The sequence below is a fragment of the Cololabis saira genome, chromosome 12 (assembly GCF_033807715.1).
Source record: "Cololabis saira isolate AMF1-May2022 chromosome 12, fColSai1.1, whole genome shotgun sequence".
NCBI classification, from domain to species: domain Eukaryota; kingdom Metazoa; phylum Chordata; class Actinopteri; order Beloniformes; family Belonidae; genus Cololabis; species Cololabis saira.
Window position 1 is genome coordinate 19,820,176 of NC_084598.1, and position 17,943 is coordinate 19,838,118.

The 17,943-nt window shown below is 40.4% G+C and overlaps 1 protein-coding gene across 2 annotated transcripts; it reads right to left on the reverse strand.

Annotated features, from left to right (window-relative positions):
* Window positions 1-1,053: 1,053 nt before the first annotated feature.
* Window positions 1,054-14,207, reverse strand: slmapb (sarcolemma associated protein b). Of its 2 annotated transcripts, XM_061735923.1 has the most exons (10): window positions 14,078-14,207; window positions 13,767-13,826; window positions 11,609-11,737; window positions 11,452-11,526; window positions 11,071-11,373; window positions 8,636-8,906; window positions 8,124-8,295; window positions 4,560-4,694; window positions 3,536-3,623; window positions 1,054-3,147 (listed from the first exon to the last, which is right to left on the reverse strand). In XM_061735923.1, exons 2-9 carry the CDS (start codon window positions 13,816-13,818, stop codon window positions 3,540-3,542), a joined length of 1,221 nt encoding a protein of 406 aa, XP_061591907.1. In that variant the 5' UTR covers window positions 13,819-13,826; window positions 14,078-14,207; the 3' UTR covers window positions 1,054-3,147; window positions 3,536-3,539. The 2 variants fall into 2 exon arrangements, with proteins under 2 accessions (XP_061591907.1, XP_061591908.1); XM_061735924.1 differs by lacking the exon at window positions 3,536-3,623 and having other exon boundaries at window positions 14,078-14,204.
* Between the last annotated feature and the right edge of the window lie 3,736 nt (window positions 14,208-17,943).

Sequence of the window (17,943 nt, forward strand, 5' to 3'; positions counted from 1 at the left end):
TTTCTGAAAGAGGAGTCCTGAGACAGCAAAACTGATTGATGGAGCCTGATGTAAGAGCTTAAAAAGAGGAAATACTTGTCCTGATAGCAGGTTGTCCTTATAAAATCAGTGATGGCTCTAAGGGGATGGCTTTTTAGATATTGTGAAATGTTAATCTACGTAGTAACAGGCTCCACATCCTGTTGCAAAACTAAAAACCTGTTGCAAAACATTGCGGTGAGAGATATTGCCCTGTCCAAGCCGTCAGCAGGCATGACTCATTTGTAAGCCAGGAACAACGTCACAGAAATACAATTGAGCAACTACCGAGACAGAAAATGGCTAAATAAATAATAATTCATGCTCAAAATGGATGGAGCGAGGATTATAGTGTTCCAAAGTTGGTTCAAGGTTTACTCAGTTGTATCCACAGTATTTCAGTCTGGGGCCCATGTTGTCCATCCTGATTATCCATAACCATTCCCACTCCAAAAAGTGATCTCTCATGAAATGGGTAGTAGTTTTTCCTGTGATGTCATCAGTTGGTTTTCAGAATAGTGCTTCTGAAGTCTCCTTTTCCTCATCCTGTGCAGCAAGATGTTGTAGTCCAGCAAGCCTACTGGCATCCTTGGGTGTTCGGCTGCAGATCCAAGCAGACTTCCAATTGGAAGGGTCCTGACATGATCTGCCATGACCCCCAACGCCTTCAGCTGATCCAGGCCGATAATAATGAAAATTTGCAACATTACCTCTCATTTCAAATGTTGTTTCAGTGGCAAAATCAGAAATGACCACTGCAGTTATTACAAGCTCCCTGCTCGTAGCTGAGTTTCATCCTCTGACCTGTCCAGGCCATCCCACAGCTAATCATGGTGGCCCGGTTTTTATTCACAACTCAGAAAGTTTGCTCAGGAATCAACACAGTGCTATGTACTAAGTAGCAAACTGATAACAGTTATCCATTGGCTATGCCAGCCACTTATCAAAAGACCATACCCCTAATTATACATACATTTGTTGAATCACCTCCTGTGCAGTCATGGATGTAACATATAGCTATGGAGACCAAAACCATTTTTTGAAGAAGGCTGTAAATATCTTTATTTACGCTACAAAACTGTCCATTTAAAATGCTTTTGGATCCAGCCCCTAGTGTTAAGTTGATGAACTGTAACTTTTCTTAATGCTGGGTTGGCTTTGACCCTGAAGTTGTAATGCTGTTGCTTGGTTGCCTCAACACATGCTTGTACGTCTATCCAGTGACATCCGGAGGCAGTTTCTTCTACATCTGTTTAAAATGCCAACCTAGAAAATAATAGTTGATTCCAAAGGATCCAGGCTAATTCCTGTATTGCTTAGGAAATGAAATAGAATGGCTGGCCAGGCTAATTGTTAACAGTCCATGGTTTCACCAGGCATCTCAAGCTTGCCATTTCTTTTCACTCACACCGAACAGCTTTTTGTTTATGACAGTAACATCACCCAACATCAGTTTGACCAAAGCACAAAACAACCATCCAAGTATGTTGCCACTTAGAGTTTCAGACAAACAGTATCATAAAGTAGTCTGGAGCTACTTTTGGTCATTTTTTAAATGGGAGACATGGGAAATCTCCTTCCAATTATAGCCAGTATCACAAGTCACACTGAAACTTACTTGCAAACTGTACAATGAGATAAATAACACAAATGTAATCACTTCTCCTTTTGGCAGAAATATAATTATGACCTTTTGATGCTAAAAATGGACATTTATCAAGCTACAGTTCATGTTTTCTACTGTGTTTTCCTATGTTGTACCGTTGGCAAGGAGAAGCATTGGGTTTACTTGACAAGAGTGATATCATGGAGAAACATTTCAGGTCTCCCAATAGTGCAAGTGTGAACCGGTTATTTTAAATGTCATCTGCAACGCAGTAGGATGAGGGAGGCAAAACTGCAGTATATGGACCGAACCCCCTTCCCCAGAGGGCGGACAGTGAGTGAAATATTCAGTAAAACATATTCCTTTTGCTTCTGTTCTTTCATATGACAAGTCCATTACTGAATTTGCCCCTATGGGAACCTCCAACATCTCTGGTGCAGTTAAGAAACTCCTCCTGGAGTTTTTGAGGGTGACTTCTCTCGTTGCAAGTGCTGAAAAATCATATGCCGTGCTAACATCCAGTTGAAATAACAAGCAGACTTTTGAACAACAAACTTCTTTTAGTTGTTTGACTCTGTACCAAGGTTGTACAGACAAAAGTAGGCTGCTTGATAGAAACCAGAGAAGAAAAAAAAAAGTTTCTGTCCCATGGCAGCAAGGAGATGGTGCTAACAACGTTAGCATAAGTATCGAGCTAAGAATGATCCATATTAAGGCATGATCCATATTAATTATGGATTTACATCACAAATTTTAAATGGAAAGCAGAAGGAAAATTAAGGTCACACACACTGTTGAGTTTCTAGACTAACCCAATTAATGAAAGAAACTGTTTATAAGGCAAGTTGCTGCAGTTTATGTTTAATGATGCTCTCTCAAATATCAGATCAAATAAAGTTCATCTACACTCTGTAAACTTCTGCCCATCTTCACACTATTAACAGTTCAGCACAACACAATGTTAGCAGTGCCCACCACAAACATCCACTGTTGCCCATCTATGCCATTTAATCCATAAGGAGCTGTTATTGTGACAATTTTTATTTTTCTGACAATAACATGGGTGTGCTACATGTAGAGATTCTCAACCTCTAAGTGATCTATCTAAAATAAAGTCACATTTACTTAAATTTAGTTAAGTTTGTAGGGCATTTTTACATTCATTAATGGATAATCCTATGAGTCAAAATGATAAACAACATACAACCTAACTCGGTTTCCTTCAAAAAACAAACATACAGTACAAACTTACTGATTTGCACAGAAAACCAACACTCCCTCATTAAAGTCTCTCCATCCTAAAATAGAGCATCTTAAAAATTAATTAAATACGAGCCCTCCTAATTAATAGTGCAGATATGGTAAGGGGGCAGTTTCAATATCTGATGATAAACACAGATTCACTTGTGTGCGTGTGTGCATGCGCATGTTTGAAGAAGTTGCCCTCAGGTCCTGAAGAGCACAGCAGCAGTCACAGCTGTTATGGCCACAGCAACCACAGGGCCCCAGATCATCCAGGGTTTCTGAAATAAGTGACAACAGAGAAACGGAAACTTTAGAACCACCACATGAAACCATCCTTCCAAGGATTGCCAAAGCGTTGACAGAAGGAGCTTGCAGTTGAGATCAAGATAAAAGATAGAGCTACAGAAGGATTTTTTGAAAAAAAATTGGGGTTCATCAAAGCAAACTGAGAACAGTAGTTAAGCATTAGCAATTAAGACAAGACAAACAGATGTCAGATGTTGGAACTGCGTGATTAGAGGGGTTAGAGTTCTCAGAATTTTTTTGGAGTTTCCCCTGAGGAAGGCATTCTGGGAAATGAGGAAAACCTGATTAAGTCATGCAATGATCTAAAAGACACTGATGAAAATGAAAGATGTAGGCCGACTTGACAGGAGTAATGTGTACCTTACTACCACAATGCGCCGAAGCACCAAAACAGCAAAGCCAGGATAAGGCCGATGACTACGGCTTGAACAGGCAGCAAAAGGCCAGTCTACAGAAGGGAAGGGATATTATAGTAATCAACTGCAATGGGACATACTTTGGTTGGGTGTAGGTTCATTAATGGGTGTCTCAGTGAGCAGTCTGTGTGTGTAATTTGTATTTACATGATTCTTTCAGTTACACATAGCTGTCAGTGTGCAACAGTGTTTTCACATGTACAGATGCAAGGCAACTGGGTACATGTGACTTCTCATGAATCTCCTCTCAAGCATTTCAGTCCATTATCAGAGCTGGAAGCAATCAAAGCATTGCTTGTTGTTTTTGGATCTGACTAGCAGTCCCTTGGACTGCAGGTAAAGACTTTTGCATTAGAGTAACCATTCATCCATCCATTTTCTATAAATGGATGGATTTTTAATCCTGTACAGGGTCACAGGGGTCTGCTGGAGCTTATCCCAGCTCATTACAGGCGAAAGCGCAGGGGTACACCCTGGACAGGTCGCCAGCCCATCACAGTGTAGACAAACCACCATATACGCCCACACCCACACATTTGGGCAATTTAGAATCATCAATCAACCTAAAAAACATGTTTTTTTCATTAGCATAACCTTTTCTCTCAATTTTCTGTTGTGGTACCTGGGTACTTTTTGAGTAAGTTGAGCTCAGCAATGGTGCACAGACCCAAAAACCAGATTCAGATTCAGTTCTGAGTAAACTGCAGCTCTGTCTGGGCTGGCTCGACATCTATTTGTGTAAACGGCCCACAAAAGCGTCAGTGTCGATGCAAACTTTGAAGCAATGAACAAGCACCTAAAACCAAAAGAGCTGAAGATATTTGCTTTTTCTCCTTTTTTTTTAGAATATAAGATTTTTGGTCTTTTACAAAATTAATTGTAGAACATAATCTCAAAATGCACATGCGATTATATGATCAGAGGAAAAAGATTATCTCCTCTTTCTCACATGTCTGACCAACACTCACCTTCGATCCTTTCTCCTGCAATTCGTTCATGTTGGCTTTGCACTCCTCAAGGTGATCTGCGAGAGACTGTTTTTCCTGCTCGGTCTTCTCATACTTTTCCTTTAGGTCTGACAGCTCTGTCTGAGCTTCCTCGTACTGCACAAAATAAATTATGAGATTTAATTTACATAAAACTCTATAACAAACATTCCAGTAATTTCAGTGCCACCGTAAATCAGTATCTCACAATCTATGTCCTGTTTTCAAACTTACACAGTTGTGATCAGAGACACCCTGCTGAACTTTATTTATGTTTGGCTAATAAGGCTGAACTCAGAATAACTAATGTAAATGGCATTGTAAGAGTCTTTCAGTCGCTGAAAGAGCAATGCCATTTGCTACGCCAATAATTAAGGATGACTTCATCTCTGTTTTCTTCTATCCAACAATGCCAGTCCTGTCTTAGTGTAACAAAAGTGGATGATCCCTATCCAGCTGGCTGATTCTGGCTGGGATCATACAGGCGAGCCAGTACCAGTAGACAGGAAATTGTGGGATATCTGGACTGGAGGATGTTTTAAATTGCTTCATGTTTGAGCTTTTACAACATAATTGAGAGGGTCTCCATTTTCCTATAGACACATCGTTCCTGACTAGTACTTATCCATCATTTGTAGATTAAACATCTTATGAAACATTGTCAGATGAGCTGTATCGAATCATTTTAACAGGAAAATAAACCACACAAGCGTTCTAAGACACCACATGTCCAACTGAGATGAATTCAGAGCATCAGATTAGATCCCTCATGTGAGAGTTATAATTATCAGACTTTGATAAAAGTACACTTCTGGAAATTTCCACTTTACAAACTACCATTACTTTGGAAAAAAAAAAAAAAGATCAATTTACTGTTGCTGTAGTACAAGACAGTTTTGCTACTGTTCAATGTGTTAATGATTAACAGAATTTGATTTTCAATTCACCGTCATACTCGAATAAAATCATAGGCACGGAGAAGAATCAACTTCAGTGGGAAATGTATCAGAGTTTCAAATTGTTGATGTTGTCAATATGGGCCACACTTGCTGGTGCAGTTTGGCTATTAAAAACACCCCAAAAAGTCAAATCCAGAGGATGCAGAGTTATTCTTTGTATGACAGAGGAAAATAATTAGTAGAGAAAAGTCAAAGCTTTGGCTAAATTATTATAACAGCTGAAGTATACCTGCATGGAAATTTTACTTGCAACCAAAATAAATATCCATCTATTTTCCTCTGCTTATCCAAAGTCGGGTCGCGGGGGCAGCAGCCCAAGCAGGGAAGCCCAGACCTCCCACTCCCCGACTGGTTTGTCCAGCTTCCCAGGCCAGGTGAGAGACAGTCCCTCCAGCTTGTCCTAAGTCTTCCCCGGGGTCTCCTCCCAGTGGGACATGTCGGGAAGACCTCACTAGGGAGGTGTCCAGGAGGCATCCTCGCTAGATGCCCTGGACCCCCTGCACAGGAATCCCATTCCCGCTGCTTGAACCTGGGATCTTGTTCTTTTTGCCACTACCCACAGCTCATGACCATAGGTGAAGGTAGGAACGTAGACCGACTGGTAAATCAAGAGCCTTGCCTTTTTGCTCAGCTGCTTCTTCACCACAACAGATTGTTGCAGAGCCTTCATCACTGCAGACGCCACACCGATCCACCTATCGATCTCCTTCACTTGGGGGCGGTATCTGATTCCCGACCCAGAGAAGGCACTCTACCCTAATCCGACTGAGGACCATGGTCTCGAATTTGGAGGTGCCGATTTTCATCCCAGCTGCTTCACATTTGGGTGCGAACCGCTCCCGCAAGAGTTGAAGGTCTTGACCTGATAAAGCCAACACAACCACATCGTCTGCAAAAAGCAGAGACCCAATTCTGAGGCCACTAAACCAGAATCCTTCCGCTCCTTAGCTGCGCTTAGAAATTTGGTCCATAAAAGTAATGAACAGAATCAGTGACCTAGACCTTGGCGGAGTCCAACCCCCACGGGAAACAAATCTGACTTACAGCCGATAATGTAGAACAAGCTCTGACACCGGATGTAGAGTGACGAGACAGCCCGTATTAGGGATTATGGCACCCCATACTCCTGGAAAAACCCCAACAGGAGTCCCTGTAAATGTCATCTGGACTGTGCATCATGTGGACTGGTAGGGAAACTCCCATGCACCCTCCAGGAACCTGCTGAGGGTGTAGAGCTGGACCACTGTTCCACGGCCAGGATGAAAACCAAACTGCTCGAGATTTGACTATCCGGTGGACCCTCCTCTCCCGTACCCCTGAACAGACCTTACCAGGGAGGCTGAGCAGTGTGATCCTTCTATAATTGAAGCACACCCATCCTCCCACGCACAGGTTTTTGCCTCAGCAACCACCAAAGCTGCGTTCTGTTTGACCTGTCAGTACTTATCTGCCGCCTCTTAAGTCCCACAGGCCAAAAGGGCCCTGACAAGTTTACGCGCCAAAACACGGGCGCTGCCATTCCTCTGCATTAATGCATGTCATTTCCGGCGGGAGGGGTTTGCGCAGTGTTTACCGGTGTAAACACAGCGGCGTGGACACAAACCTAAAGCAAAGACTCGCTGCTCGTGAGCTTTTAATGTCGACAACTATGTCTTTGTCATGGGAACACGGTTCTACTACTTTGACTGGAGATGGCGTTACTCTCCCCACCCGAATTCAGTGCAGAACTGGGATGATAACGTGACATGTCGTTCCCGAACCACTTTTTTTCTTAGAAATATCCATTTCGTCCCTCTTTGTCAGAGCAATGTTGCCACTCTGATCAATGGTAAACCGCCAAAACGGAAGTGGACTGCTTAGAGGGGAGGAGTTTAGGAAGTAGAGCGGAAACGGCTCGTAAACTTGTCTATAGGACTCCTTCTTCAGCTTGGCGGCACCATTAACCACTGGTGTCTACCAGTGCCTTCGGGGATTACCTCCACCACAGGCACCGACAACCTTACGGCCACAACTTCAGCCAGCTGCCTTGATAAAATAAATACTTATAAATATGCATATTAAGAAAAGCAGAGGAAATATATACATTTTTCTATCAGAGATATTTGAACTTTAAGGTCTTGTGGGAATAGCAATAATTTGATTCTCTTTGCAAAAAAAAGAAAAAAGGTTGAATTCATTTGCCTTCAAAAGAGAACTTCTTGTCCTTGCTGAGAGTGCATGAAGGAAATGTCATTAATACTGCAAGACCATGTCAACAATGGCCATATAAAGTAGCGAGGTCAGCAGAGCACCAGAGGCAGCTGCAGCTCTCCAACGGCTGTGATACTGGATCTAATCTTCCACAGAACTTATGATTACATGCACATATCAACGTGTATTTGCATGTGTAAACGCAAACAAAAAAGAACTTGTGAAGCTTAAAACTACTATGCACAGTAATCATATTACTTGGCCTTCCCTATGCAGAATTTCAAAATAGGAGAAAAATGCATCAAATTTTGACAAGGTCCAACTGCCTGGTTTGAATGAGTATATTCTTTTTGAAATTCTTGATCTGTTAAGTTGATGTCTGCATTAAAGAGCACACCTCTCTCTGTAGAGCTTGGCTGCGGCTGTCTGCTTCATCCAGTTGGGTTTGCAGCTTGATGTTATCCTCCTGGTGCTGTTTCTGCAGGGCCAGCAACTTCGTCTCCATCTCTAGCTGGCATTGCTCAAGGGCTCTGAGGCTGCTGTTCAGCTCAGCATTCTGTCCACGTAGACTGCAAAAAGCAAAAATTAATTCATTATCATTTTAACCCATGTTAGACATGGTCCCTGGTCCCGGTGCCAGGTCAATGACATGAATAAAATAGGTAGTAAAATATAGTAAAAAAAAAACTTAAATAAAATTGACATAAGTGAAGAAAAGACATCAATAACAACAGACTTAGGATATTTGAGGTAAAAATCACAAAGCTTTAAAAGGTGAAGGATAGCAGGAAAAAGAATCGTGTGGTATAATGTACATCAAAACATGCTGGAGGTAAGTGAAGCTAATGGGACAAGAACACAAAGGTGGGGGTAAAGGTGCTGCTTTAGCTAACAAATCAGTGCACTGACCTGGCAAGGTCCTTCTCCAGCTGCTGCTGTTTCTGGAGCACCGCCTCTTTCTCAGTGCGCAGTGCTGCACATTCACTCTGCAGGTTGGTCTTCTCTTTCTGGTGACTCTTGAGAAGTTCCTCTCTCTCTGTCTTGAAAGAGGCACACTCACTTTGCAGACTGCTCTTTTCTTTCTGGTGCTTGTTCACCATGTCCTGCTTCTCAGATCGCAGGACAGAACATTCCTTCTGAAGACCGTTACACTCCACCTGCATGGACTGCAGCTCGCTAGCTGTGGCGAAAGAGGAGTTTTATGTAATGATGAATTATTTCACCAGATGGTCTGTTCTTAATTTGCTTACAGATAAACTTCAAAAGCATTACAACAAATTTTTGATTGTTTTTTAATGACATATTCTCTGTACTTGTGTTAATTAGTGACCATCTGAGTATAAACAACAGAGCTCCTGTTGTAATAAATCATGCAGCCGATAAGCATCACCTTTCAGTAGAACTCGTAAAAACTTGAGGTTAATGTTAGTCAGCTGCAAATTAGGTTGGACCAATCCCAAGAAAATATGATTTGTTTTTCATGTCCGTGTCTTTCAGTTATGTATAACACAAAATATCCAGGCCACTGTAACCACAGCTTATATCATGCAATATTTCATCAAAAATCAGAAAGTTCTAAAACGTATAAATCCGCGAAGGGAAATTTCATGAGATTATCAGAGGTGGGTCAAAATTAATCAAAAATCTAAATCTGTAATTTGATAATTAATTTGAATCGATATTTATCTTTTTTTGATGACTTATTTCATCGATTCAAAAATATTAATGAATCTAAAATTTGATGTGAGCAACATACTCCAAATTTGGGTGACAGGCAAAAAGAAAAAGAATAAAAAAGATCTATTGAACATTGAAAACAGTAACATTTTTCTGAGAGATTATACAATTAAGAGTTTTTAAGATTCAGCGATGACCGGTGAAGGTGCCAGGAATTGGTATATAAAACATCAATCAAAGGTGACGTTATTAGGAAGTTATCCATTAGCAGGGGTCCAAAATAAAACCCACGAGACTGGAATTATAACAGGACTGACCTCCCTGGTCCTTTCAGGTGTTGTGTCTCCATTACAGTGACGGACCTCATAGGATCCATTGACTCAGCAAACTAGCACTATATACCACTTGGTGGTGAAAGTGCACCAATGTTGGCGTTTTTGGTGTTTGACAACCCATAAATCCCAATAATGAAAGAATAATAAAAAAAAACACCAATAAAAAAAAAAAAAGAATATGGCAAAAAGAAGAAAAAAGCCCTGTAAAACTATTTGACCCCCCCAATAACAGAAACCTTATTCTTAGCATTGATAGATCATGGCTGTTCACTTTGTGTCCAACAACCTCAGAGGAGCATTGATCAGTTTGATGAAGATATTTCTCAGTGCAAAACTGCAAAAGCTCACATATTAATGAAAAAAAACTAACAAAACAGATTCAATAAGTCTAGTGAAATTCCGGTTTGTTGTTTGGTCAGTCTCTTAGTGTATGTGCGTGGTGTTGGAGCCTTCACGCAGCACTGAGAAACCATCATAATACCAAGATAAATGCACCATAAAGGCTCAGAAACCACTGTGACTCAGCACAGTCTGCTGCATCGATAAGTGCAACCTGAAACTATTACACAGGAGGGAAGCCGTAAATCAGTTCTTCACAGAAACACTGACAAGTTCTCTGGGCACAAGCTCATCTCTGAAAGACAGAGAGACTGTAATCTGTGTTCAGATGAGTTCACATTTCAACTTGCTTTGGTGAAAAAATGGTTGTCAGGGTCTACGTATGTCTCAAAGATGAAAAACACCTTCCAGGCAACTATTAGGGAACAATGGGAAAGCCATCAACTGTGACGGTCTGGAGGTGCATCAGTGCCAATAGCACAGGTGACTGTCATACGTGTGAAGGCAACATTGATGCAGAGATTTATATCAGAGGAGACATACAGTATGGAACGATTAGGCAATGGTGTTTCCCAGGAGATTCCCTGTTATGTTAGCGTTGACGATGCCAAACCGCCATCTACAAAACTTAAACCAGTTTGGCTTCATATTCGCAGAGAGTTGACTAGCCTGTTTACAGCAGAGATTCGCCTTCGATTGAAAATGCATGATGAATTACAAAGAAGATAATCATCTGACAACAACCTTAGACGTTTAAACATCTGAAATCTTGTAATCAACAAGTATGAACAAAGATTCCTCTTTCAAAACTGATTGCAACATGTGACGTGGAAAGCGTATTTTAAAAAGGAAAATGATGCAACACAATGATAACTCTGCCTTTCTGCACAATGTGTTACTGCTCTCAAATAAATATTCAAGTAAATTAACAAATTGGAGATTCAAATTTTTGTTGTACTTTCAGAGAACTTTTGCATATGCACCATGTAATACCTTGTATTTCTGCAGTTTTCTGCCACTGGTTGCTCTGCTGCTGCAAATCACGCTGTAGGTTGTCAATCTCGCGCTCATATTTGTTGGCAGTTTGACGCCACTTATCCAGATCATTTGAGACGGTTGCCAGGTTAGACTGAACAGTTGCGACATCACGATCTCGCCCAGCAGTCGCTGCCTCTAGGCCACGTTTCAGTGACTTGACTTCATCTCGAGCACTTTGTAGCTCGTCACGTGATTTGGAGGAGACGTCCATCTGATCCCTGAGAATGTCCATCTCATCTTGGAGCTGATGTAGCTGGCCTGCCAACATCAAGGTGTTTAGATTTACTATTCAGCTACAACGCAGAAACCTTTCAAACCAAATGCTCAAAAACTTACCGTGGAGATGTTTTATCTGTTTTGAGGATTCATCAGCTTGTTTTTTATTTTCTTTCCTCTCTGCCTCAAGCACACCTTCAAAATATAAATGAATTTATTTTACTCATGCATGGTGCAGATGTGGATGCTGTGTATGCTGTAAGATATTCTATGTTACCTTGTAGGTCCATGAACTTATGTTTCTCCTTATTAGCTAGCTCCTGGGCCTCTCGTAATTCATCATTCAAGCGTTGAATTATTTTTTGTGAGTCACCTGAGGACCCCATGTTTGATCTGGTCAGGTCATCTAATAGCAACATACAAAACATAAAATGAGAATTCCAGGTACAAGCTTCTGACATGACTCCTGACATGAACATGCAGCTGTTTAGAGCACAGCCTCCTATCAGTGCAACATAAGTATAACACATCAGGCTAATGATGGAAATGGAGTCAATTACCATAAAATACAGGGATGATAAGGAATTCCACCATGTTCATGCTGCTACAGTCCCAAATATTTAACCGGGGCTCCAAGATGATTTCCCAAGATATTGAAATGGTGTTATTACACTAATTGCTAATCCAGAAATAGACACCACAGCATTTCTTATCTAAGCTTTCAAACCAAACTGTTACCCCACTTTCACTCACACAGACACATCTACACTTCTCATGTACTTCTCATTTGTTACTATATAAATGTAAACAATACACAAAGTCCATACACTTTCCAACGCTGACATGGTTCTTTGGTGATACTGGAAGTGGAAACAAGCTCCACAAATACTTTTTTACTCAAGCACTTTTCAAATACCCAGTAAATATCTTGATCCTCTAATCTCCAACAGCTAGGAAAAGAGATGATCTCATCTCGGGCAGAGCATTTGTTGGAGGCCAAAAAAACAAGAGGCAGGACAGGTCAAGCATGTGCACCATAAATGGACACATCACAGAACTCAGACTGCCGTGAAATGCTGCAGTTGTTGTGAAAACTTTGATGTCACTGTGCCTAGCTCACATAGTTACATAATCACACTAATACACAGACACACACAGACACACATCGGTGTATTGTTAGCGGCGCGATTAGATGGTTTGACAGATGTCCCTAAAATTAACGAGCCTGAGACAAAGGCTAGGAGTTGGAGACACCCTTGTTCTCGAGCACATGACCACCCTGCTGCGCGCCAGACAAAGGATGAGAGGGCAACACTCGGCCTAGTATGTGATTGCGTGCTCCGCCACGTATGCATATGTATGAGTGAGGGCCAGAATGTGAGTGGGCTCCCTGTACTGTAAGTGTACTGTTTAGAGCCACTTCGTCAGAAAAGATGAATGCTCGGTCCAGACAGCTGCGGGAGGGTTAAAGGATATTTCAGATGAGGGTGCAACACTTTATCTTTAGAAACATTTGTTATAACAACCATTATGCATCACAGTGTCACTGAATGACACTTGCAAAAGTAGTAATGGGATTAATCTGTGTGTAAAAATACCTCGCAGACGAGTGGGGAATATTGAGACTCAAACACTGCCTCAAGTGACGGCAGAAAAAAATGTTGGAGAAAATCTTTTTTTAGCTCAAGTGCTAAAGGCTAGAGCCATCATGGCCCATCTTACCCGGCTGTTTGCTTCCTTCCAAGCAAATGTGACAGCAAGATGAATCAGAGGTTTAGCACGGTTGAGAGTCAACGTCAACGCTGTTCTCTTTGAAAATGCTGATTATTCTCCCAGGAGTGATATCCAGTTACAAATACTAAATGTTCTCTGTGTGGCTGATTCAGAGAAAATATGGTATTCTTTCCCAAATGACACTGAGGACACTGTTTTCTCTTGTGCTCTCTATATAATGTGCAGTGTAGCATTACAAATTCATTCATCATGCAAAATTGATTCACTCGCCACAATGCTTGCCCATTTTGTCATGAATGTCCCTGTCAATTTTTAGCATCTCTGCGTTGGACTGAGACTGCTTTAACCTCAGCACTCTGTTTCACTTAGTCACAGAAATGTCAAAAATAACACACACATCACTGCATTGTACGCAGAGAGACTTTATCCTCTGATAAACTGCAGAAACTAGAGCCATCGGCCCTTTAAAACAAGGCCATAAACAGCAATGTCAGCTTCACATTCAACTAACTGTCCTTCAAGGTCCAAATACAGATTTTAAGATTCACTCATGTAAGTTTTTTTGTATTTCAACATTGTCATTTAGGGAGACGTATTCTGTTTCAAGTACAAGCCACTTAAGTAGCGAAGGACTGCTAAGTCATCCACTGTAGTTATGTCCACACCGAGAGAAATAAAAAAATAACAACAGAGCTGGTTACCTTTAATCAATGATACGTTGTTCAGAGGGTCATTCACTTCTTTCTTATCCATTTCCTTATCTGTTAAAAAAAGGATATAATATGAGACTAGATATATAAAGATTTCAAATCAAGAGGTAATAATGTGACATTAATGCCAAAGAGATGAGGTTTCTTAAATGTAAACACAAAACTGCATGTTCATCAATGAACACAGCACTTTTGAACCAGGCAGCTACACTGAGCTGCCAAAGAAATTTCCTTTCAGGACTAGGTCACAGAAAAATAACTAATAGCAATGAAGGAATATAAAACTAAGCAGATGATATTACCTGATGTGATCCAGGAGCTAGAGTGCTCTGTGTGCTGAGGCTACAGCAGTCCCAGACATGAAGAACTCTTCCCCAACTATCAGATTTTTTTCAGATGTGAAATGGAAGAGTCCAAGCAACGAGGGGGGGGGGGGGCACTGCTGGGGGGATGAACACTGTTTAACGCACCTCACTGCCGGCGAGGGACTGAAGGCAAAGGAAAGAAATGATCAATAAAAGCAAACAAATACCTTAACTGTGATGAAAATGGAGCACTAGCGCTAAGTGAGAAGACTGCATCAAACCACAAGACACCCCTCTAGTTTGCGGCTGAAGTCCCCAGCCCCTCCACACTGGGTCATGTATATCCATGCAGGGCATCTCGGAAGCTGCAGCTGCATTCTTACACAGAGAGGTTTTGTTCGGGGCACCGAGCTGCTCTCTAGGTGCTTAGGGCTGATGTAAAAATCTACAGGATGACACTGAGAAGGGACGGCCTCTGTCTGAGTTTCATGTATATGTACATAAAACTTGTAGTTCTCTGCTCACGGATAATTCATACTAATATCTCTTGTCTTTTGTACCTTTGACAATATATCTGTGCCCTTCCTCTTTCTGTTCTTCATTCTCTCATTGTTTATGTAATAATGGCTCGGGGGTCATGTTCTGGGTCTCTGGAAAGCTAGAGAAAACTTGTATTGTAATAAAGGCTATACAAATAAAATTGAATTAAATTATATGTGACAACCCTCTCCTCTGTTGTTGAGGCCTGTTTGTTGCTTGTTTATTCCTATTATTCTGTTGAATGTTAGACCGTTTTAAGGGGAGAACTGGGCTGTAACTATCGCTGGGGTAAAGCATGTAAAGTATTTTTACACAGATTAAGCTAACCTCTGCTCCATTAGACTGTCAACAAAAAAGTATAATTATGATAACACAGTGACCAGATTTATTCAGCTATTATAAACTTTTTTCATCTGTCTTTTCACCAGAATATCTTGAAGTTTGTGGGTGTATTGATCAATCCTGTCTGACTTTGCACACAAATGTAGATGTTTTCAATTCAATTCAAAATACTTTATTAATCCCTGAAGGGAGATTGGTTTTCCAGTACAGGACAGTATAAAGACTACAGACCCTTATGAAATTGCAGTCTTTTAAAAGAAAAAGACATAAATAAGAACAATTTAAATGTCAGACATATTATATTTATCTTTAATGCATCATTCCAACAAACAAAAAGCCCCAGAAAAATACAAAAAAATATTCAATTACTGGGAATATTTTAAATAAATAACGTTAATAAAGTTCCTTGAAATTAAAGGGATTAAAGGCTTGGCTCTAACTGGACCAGTCAAAGACTGATGTGTGCTTTGGGTCATTGTTAAGTAGAAATGTGAAGTTCCTTTTTATTTTCAACTTTTTAAAAGAGGAAAGGCGGTTTTGTGACAAAATATCTTGGCATTTGGAGCTTATCATTTTCCCACATAACCTGACAAATGCCATCTGAAATGAAGCAGTTCCATAGCATAATGGTACCCCCACCATGCTTTACCGTCTCTGTACCACTCTGAATTGGTTTTGTGCTGAACATACGTTTTAGATTTAAAGCCTAAGAGTTCAGCCTCTGTCTCGTCAGACTATTACACATTTTCCCAAATGTGAATGAATGAAAATGTTAGCATAATAGACAGATTAGCAAAATAATTTTGCAAGAAACAACTTGTCATCCTGCCCTACTGCCCAGACTTGTGCAGAATACAGGGAGAGGTTGTCATATACAAGGCGTGACCAGCACGTGTCAGAAATTCATGTAGTTCCCCCAGTGGTCTTTTGGTAGCCTCCCTGATAAACTTTTCTCCTTGTCCTCCTATCAACTTTCAGGGTTGCTTTGATCTTTGCAAATGTCTCTGTGGTGTTGTATTTTCCACACCTATTAATAATGGTTTTGACAGCGTTGCATGGTACGTGGTGTTTAGTGCTGTTGATATTCTTTTATATCCCTCCCCTAATTGGCACATTTCAACAGTTAAGTCCTGCAGTTTCTTTGGCACCTCTCTGAGGTCCATGGCCTCAGTAGAATGCAACCCCCGACATTCGAGCAAATACTAACAAGGACCGACTTATCTGGTTTCACTCAGAATGACTTTAACTTTAAGTTTATGCCATTTATCGACTACAGGCCTTATTTTACATGTGATAGTTAACTCTGAGGACAGTTTCTAAGTAAATGGGTGTGCAAATGTATGCTGTCAAGGTGTTTTGCAATGTTGATGTTTTTAAGTTTTACTTTTTTTCCTCTCCTCTGGATAGTTTTCAATAGAAGATCACATCAAAGACATCTGGTATTTATGTTGTTGTCATTTCTATCTTTATATTTTCCAAAATTTTCAATTCCCTATTGGTGAGTTTTTATGTCCACTGTAAGGCTGTATGTCTAAATATCACTGATGCTGATATCGCATTTTTCTAAAAAAAAAAACCATTACAGATTGATTGTGTGTTTTTTTTCCAGATCAGCAGATGTCCTCTAATAATATTTAAGAGGCAGGGGCCTCTACTTTCTGAGGGATATGCAGACATATTATAGGTACCTGCAAGGCCAGTTGTACAGAAACTGTAAGACTACTTAAAGGGGACCTATTATGGCATCTAATACATATTTTAAACAGGCCTTGAATGTCTTAAAAACAAGCTTTTGATTTTGTTTTGCTAAATAAATTAGAAATTCAGCCTCTGAGCCATGTCTTTATCTTCCTATTCAATAACCTCATTATCTATGCAGGATTCTGAGTGGGCGGGGAGGCTATGATAATGAGGCACTGTGCTGATTGGCTGCCTGAATGACGCAATACACAGCTACGAAAAAATTACGAAAGTAACGATAGGGAGCAGAATCTGAACGGCTCGTAGAAGCCACATCAGACTGGACGGCTCATCCGGGCGGCTGTACAGACACTGCAGAATTTGGTTGCTTTCCTCCTTCTCTGAGTTGGCAGGCTGAGGGGAGACCACTTTATACATGTTAAAGCAAGAGAAAACGTGTTTTTCATAATAGGTCCCCTTTAAATGTATCTAATTTTTCTTTTAAATATGACATAATTGCCTCTGTATGTATCCATTAGTAATGTAAATATTATTCATTACTATTGTAGAGGTGTGAGAGGCACTTGATGGACAAATCTGCCTTCTGCCAATTGCTTAACTAAGCTTTGTAGCATGACGATGACTGATGAAGAAGCAATGTTGGCTAGCATTTGATTAGAAGTCTATGGCCCTAATTATACAGAAATTAGTAGTTTTATATAATTTTATCTGATGTGGCACAACCCACCCCCACAAAAAAAAAATCACGTAAGTCATGGATGTTAATGCTAGATATGGAGACCAAAACTATTGTTGAACCAGGATGTGAATACTGTATATAAATGTCTGTGCTAAAGTGAGACATTTTAACATGAGGGTCAATGGAGAACTACGGAATTTCAGAGCCGGCCCCTAGTGGTCAGTTAAGTAATTGCAACACTTTTTTTGGCCCTTGATAGAATCTTATTTTTAGTATAATTATCTTTGCATCATCTGGCAGGCCAGATAAAATGAGGCGGCGGGTAAATTTGGCCAGTGGGCTCTGAGCTTTACAATAAATAATAATAATAATAAAAAAAGAAATCTATCAAATTCAGAAAATGCAACAATATAAAACAGTAACCTTTAAATAAACTACTTTTTTTTCTTCTCCTGACATTTCTTATCGTCACTCATGTTGCATTACTTGCTTAACTAGTATCTTTTTTTCCCTCTCCCTCAAGTCAATCTTTTTGTTTTTTGTCATGCAGGTATCGAGCAGGGTACATACCTGTTTCTAAGTAAACAGTGCAAACTGAAGT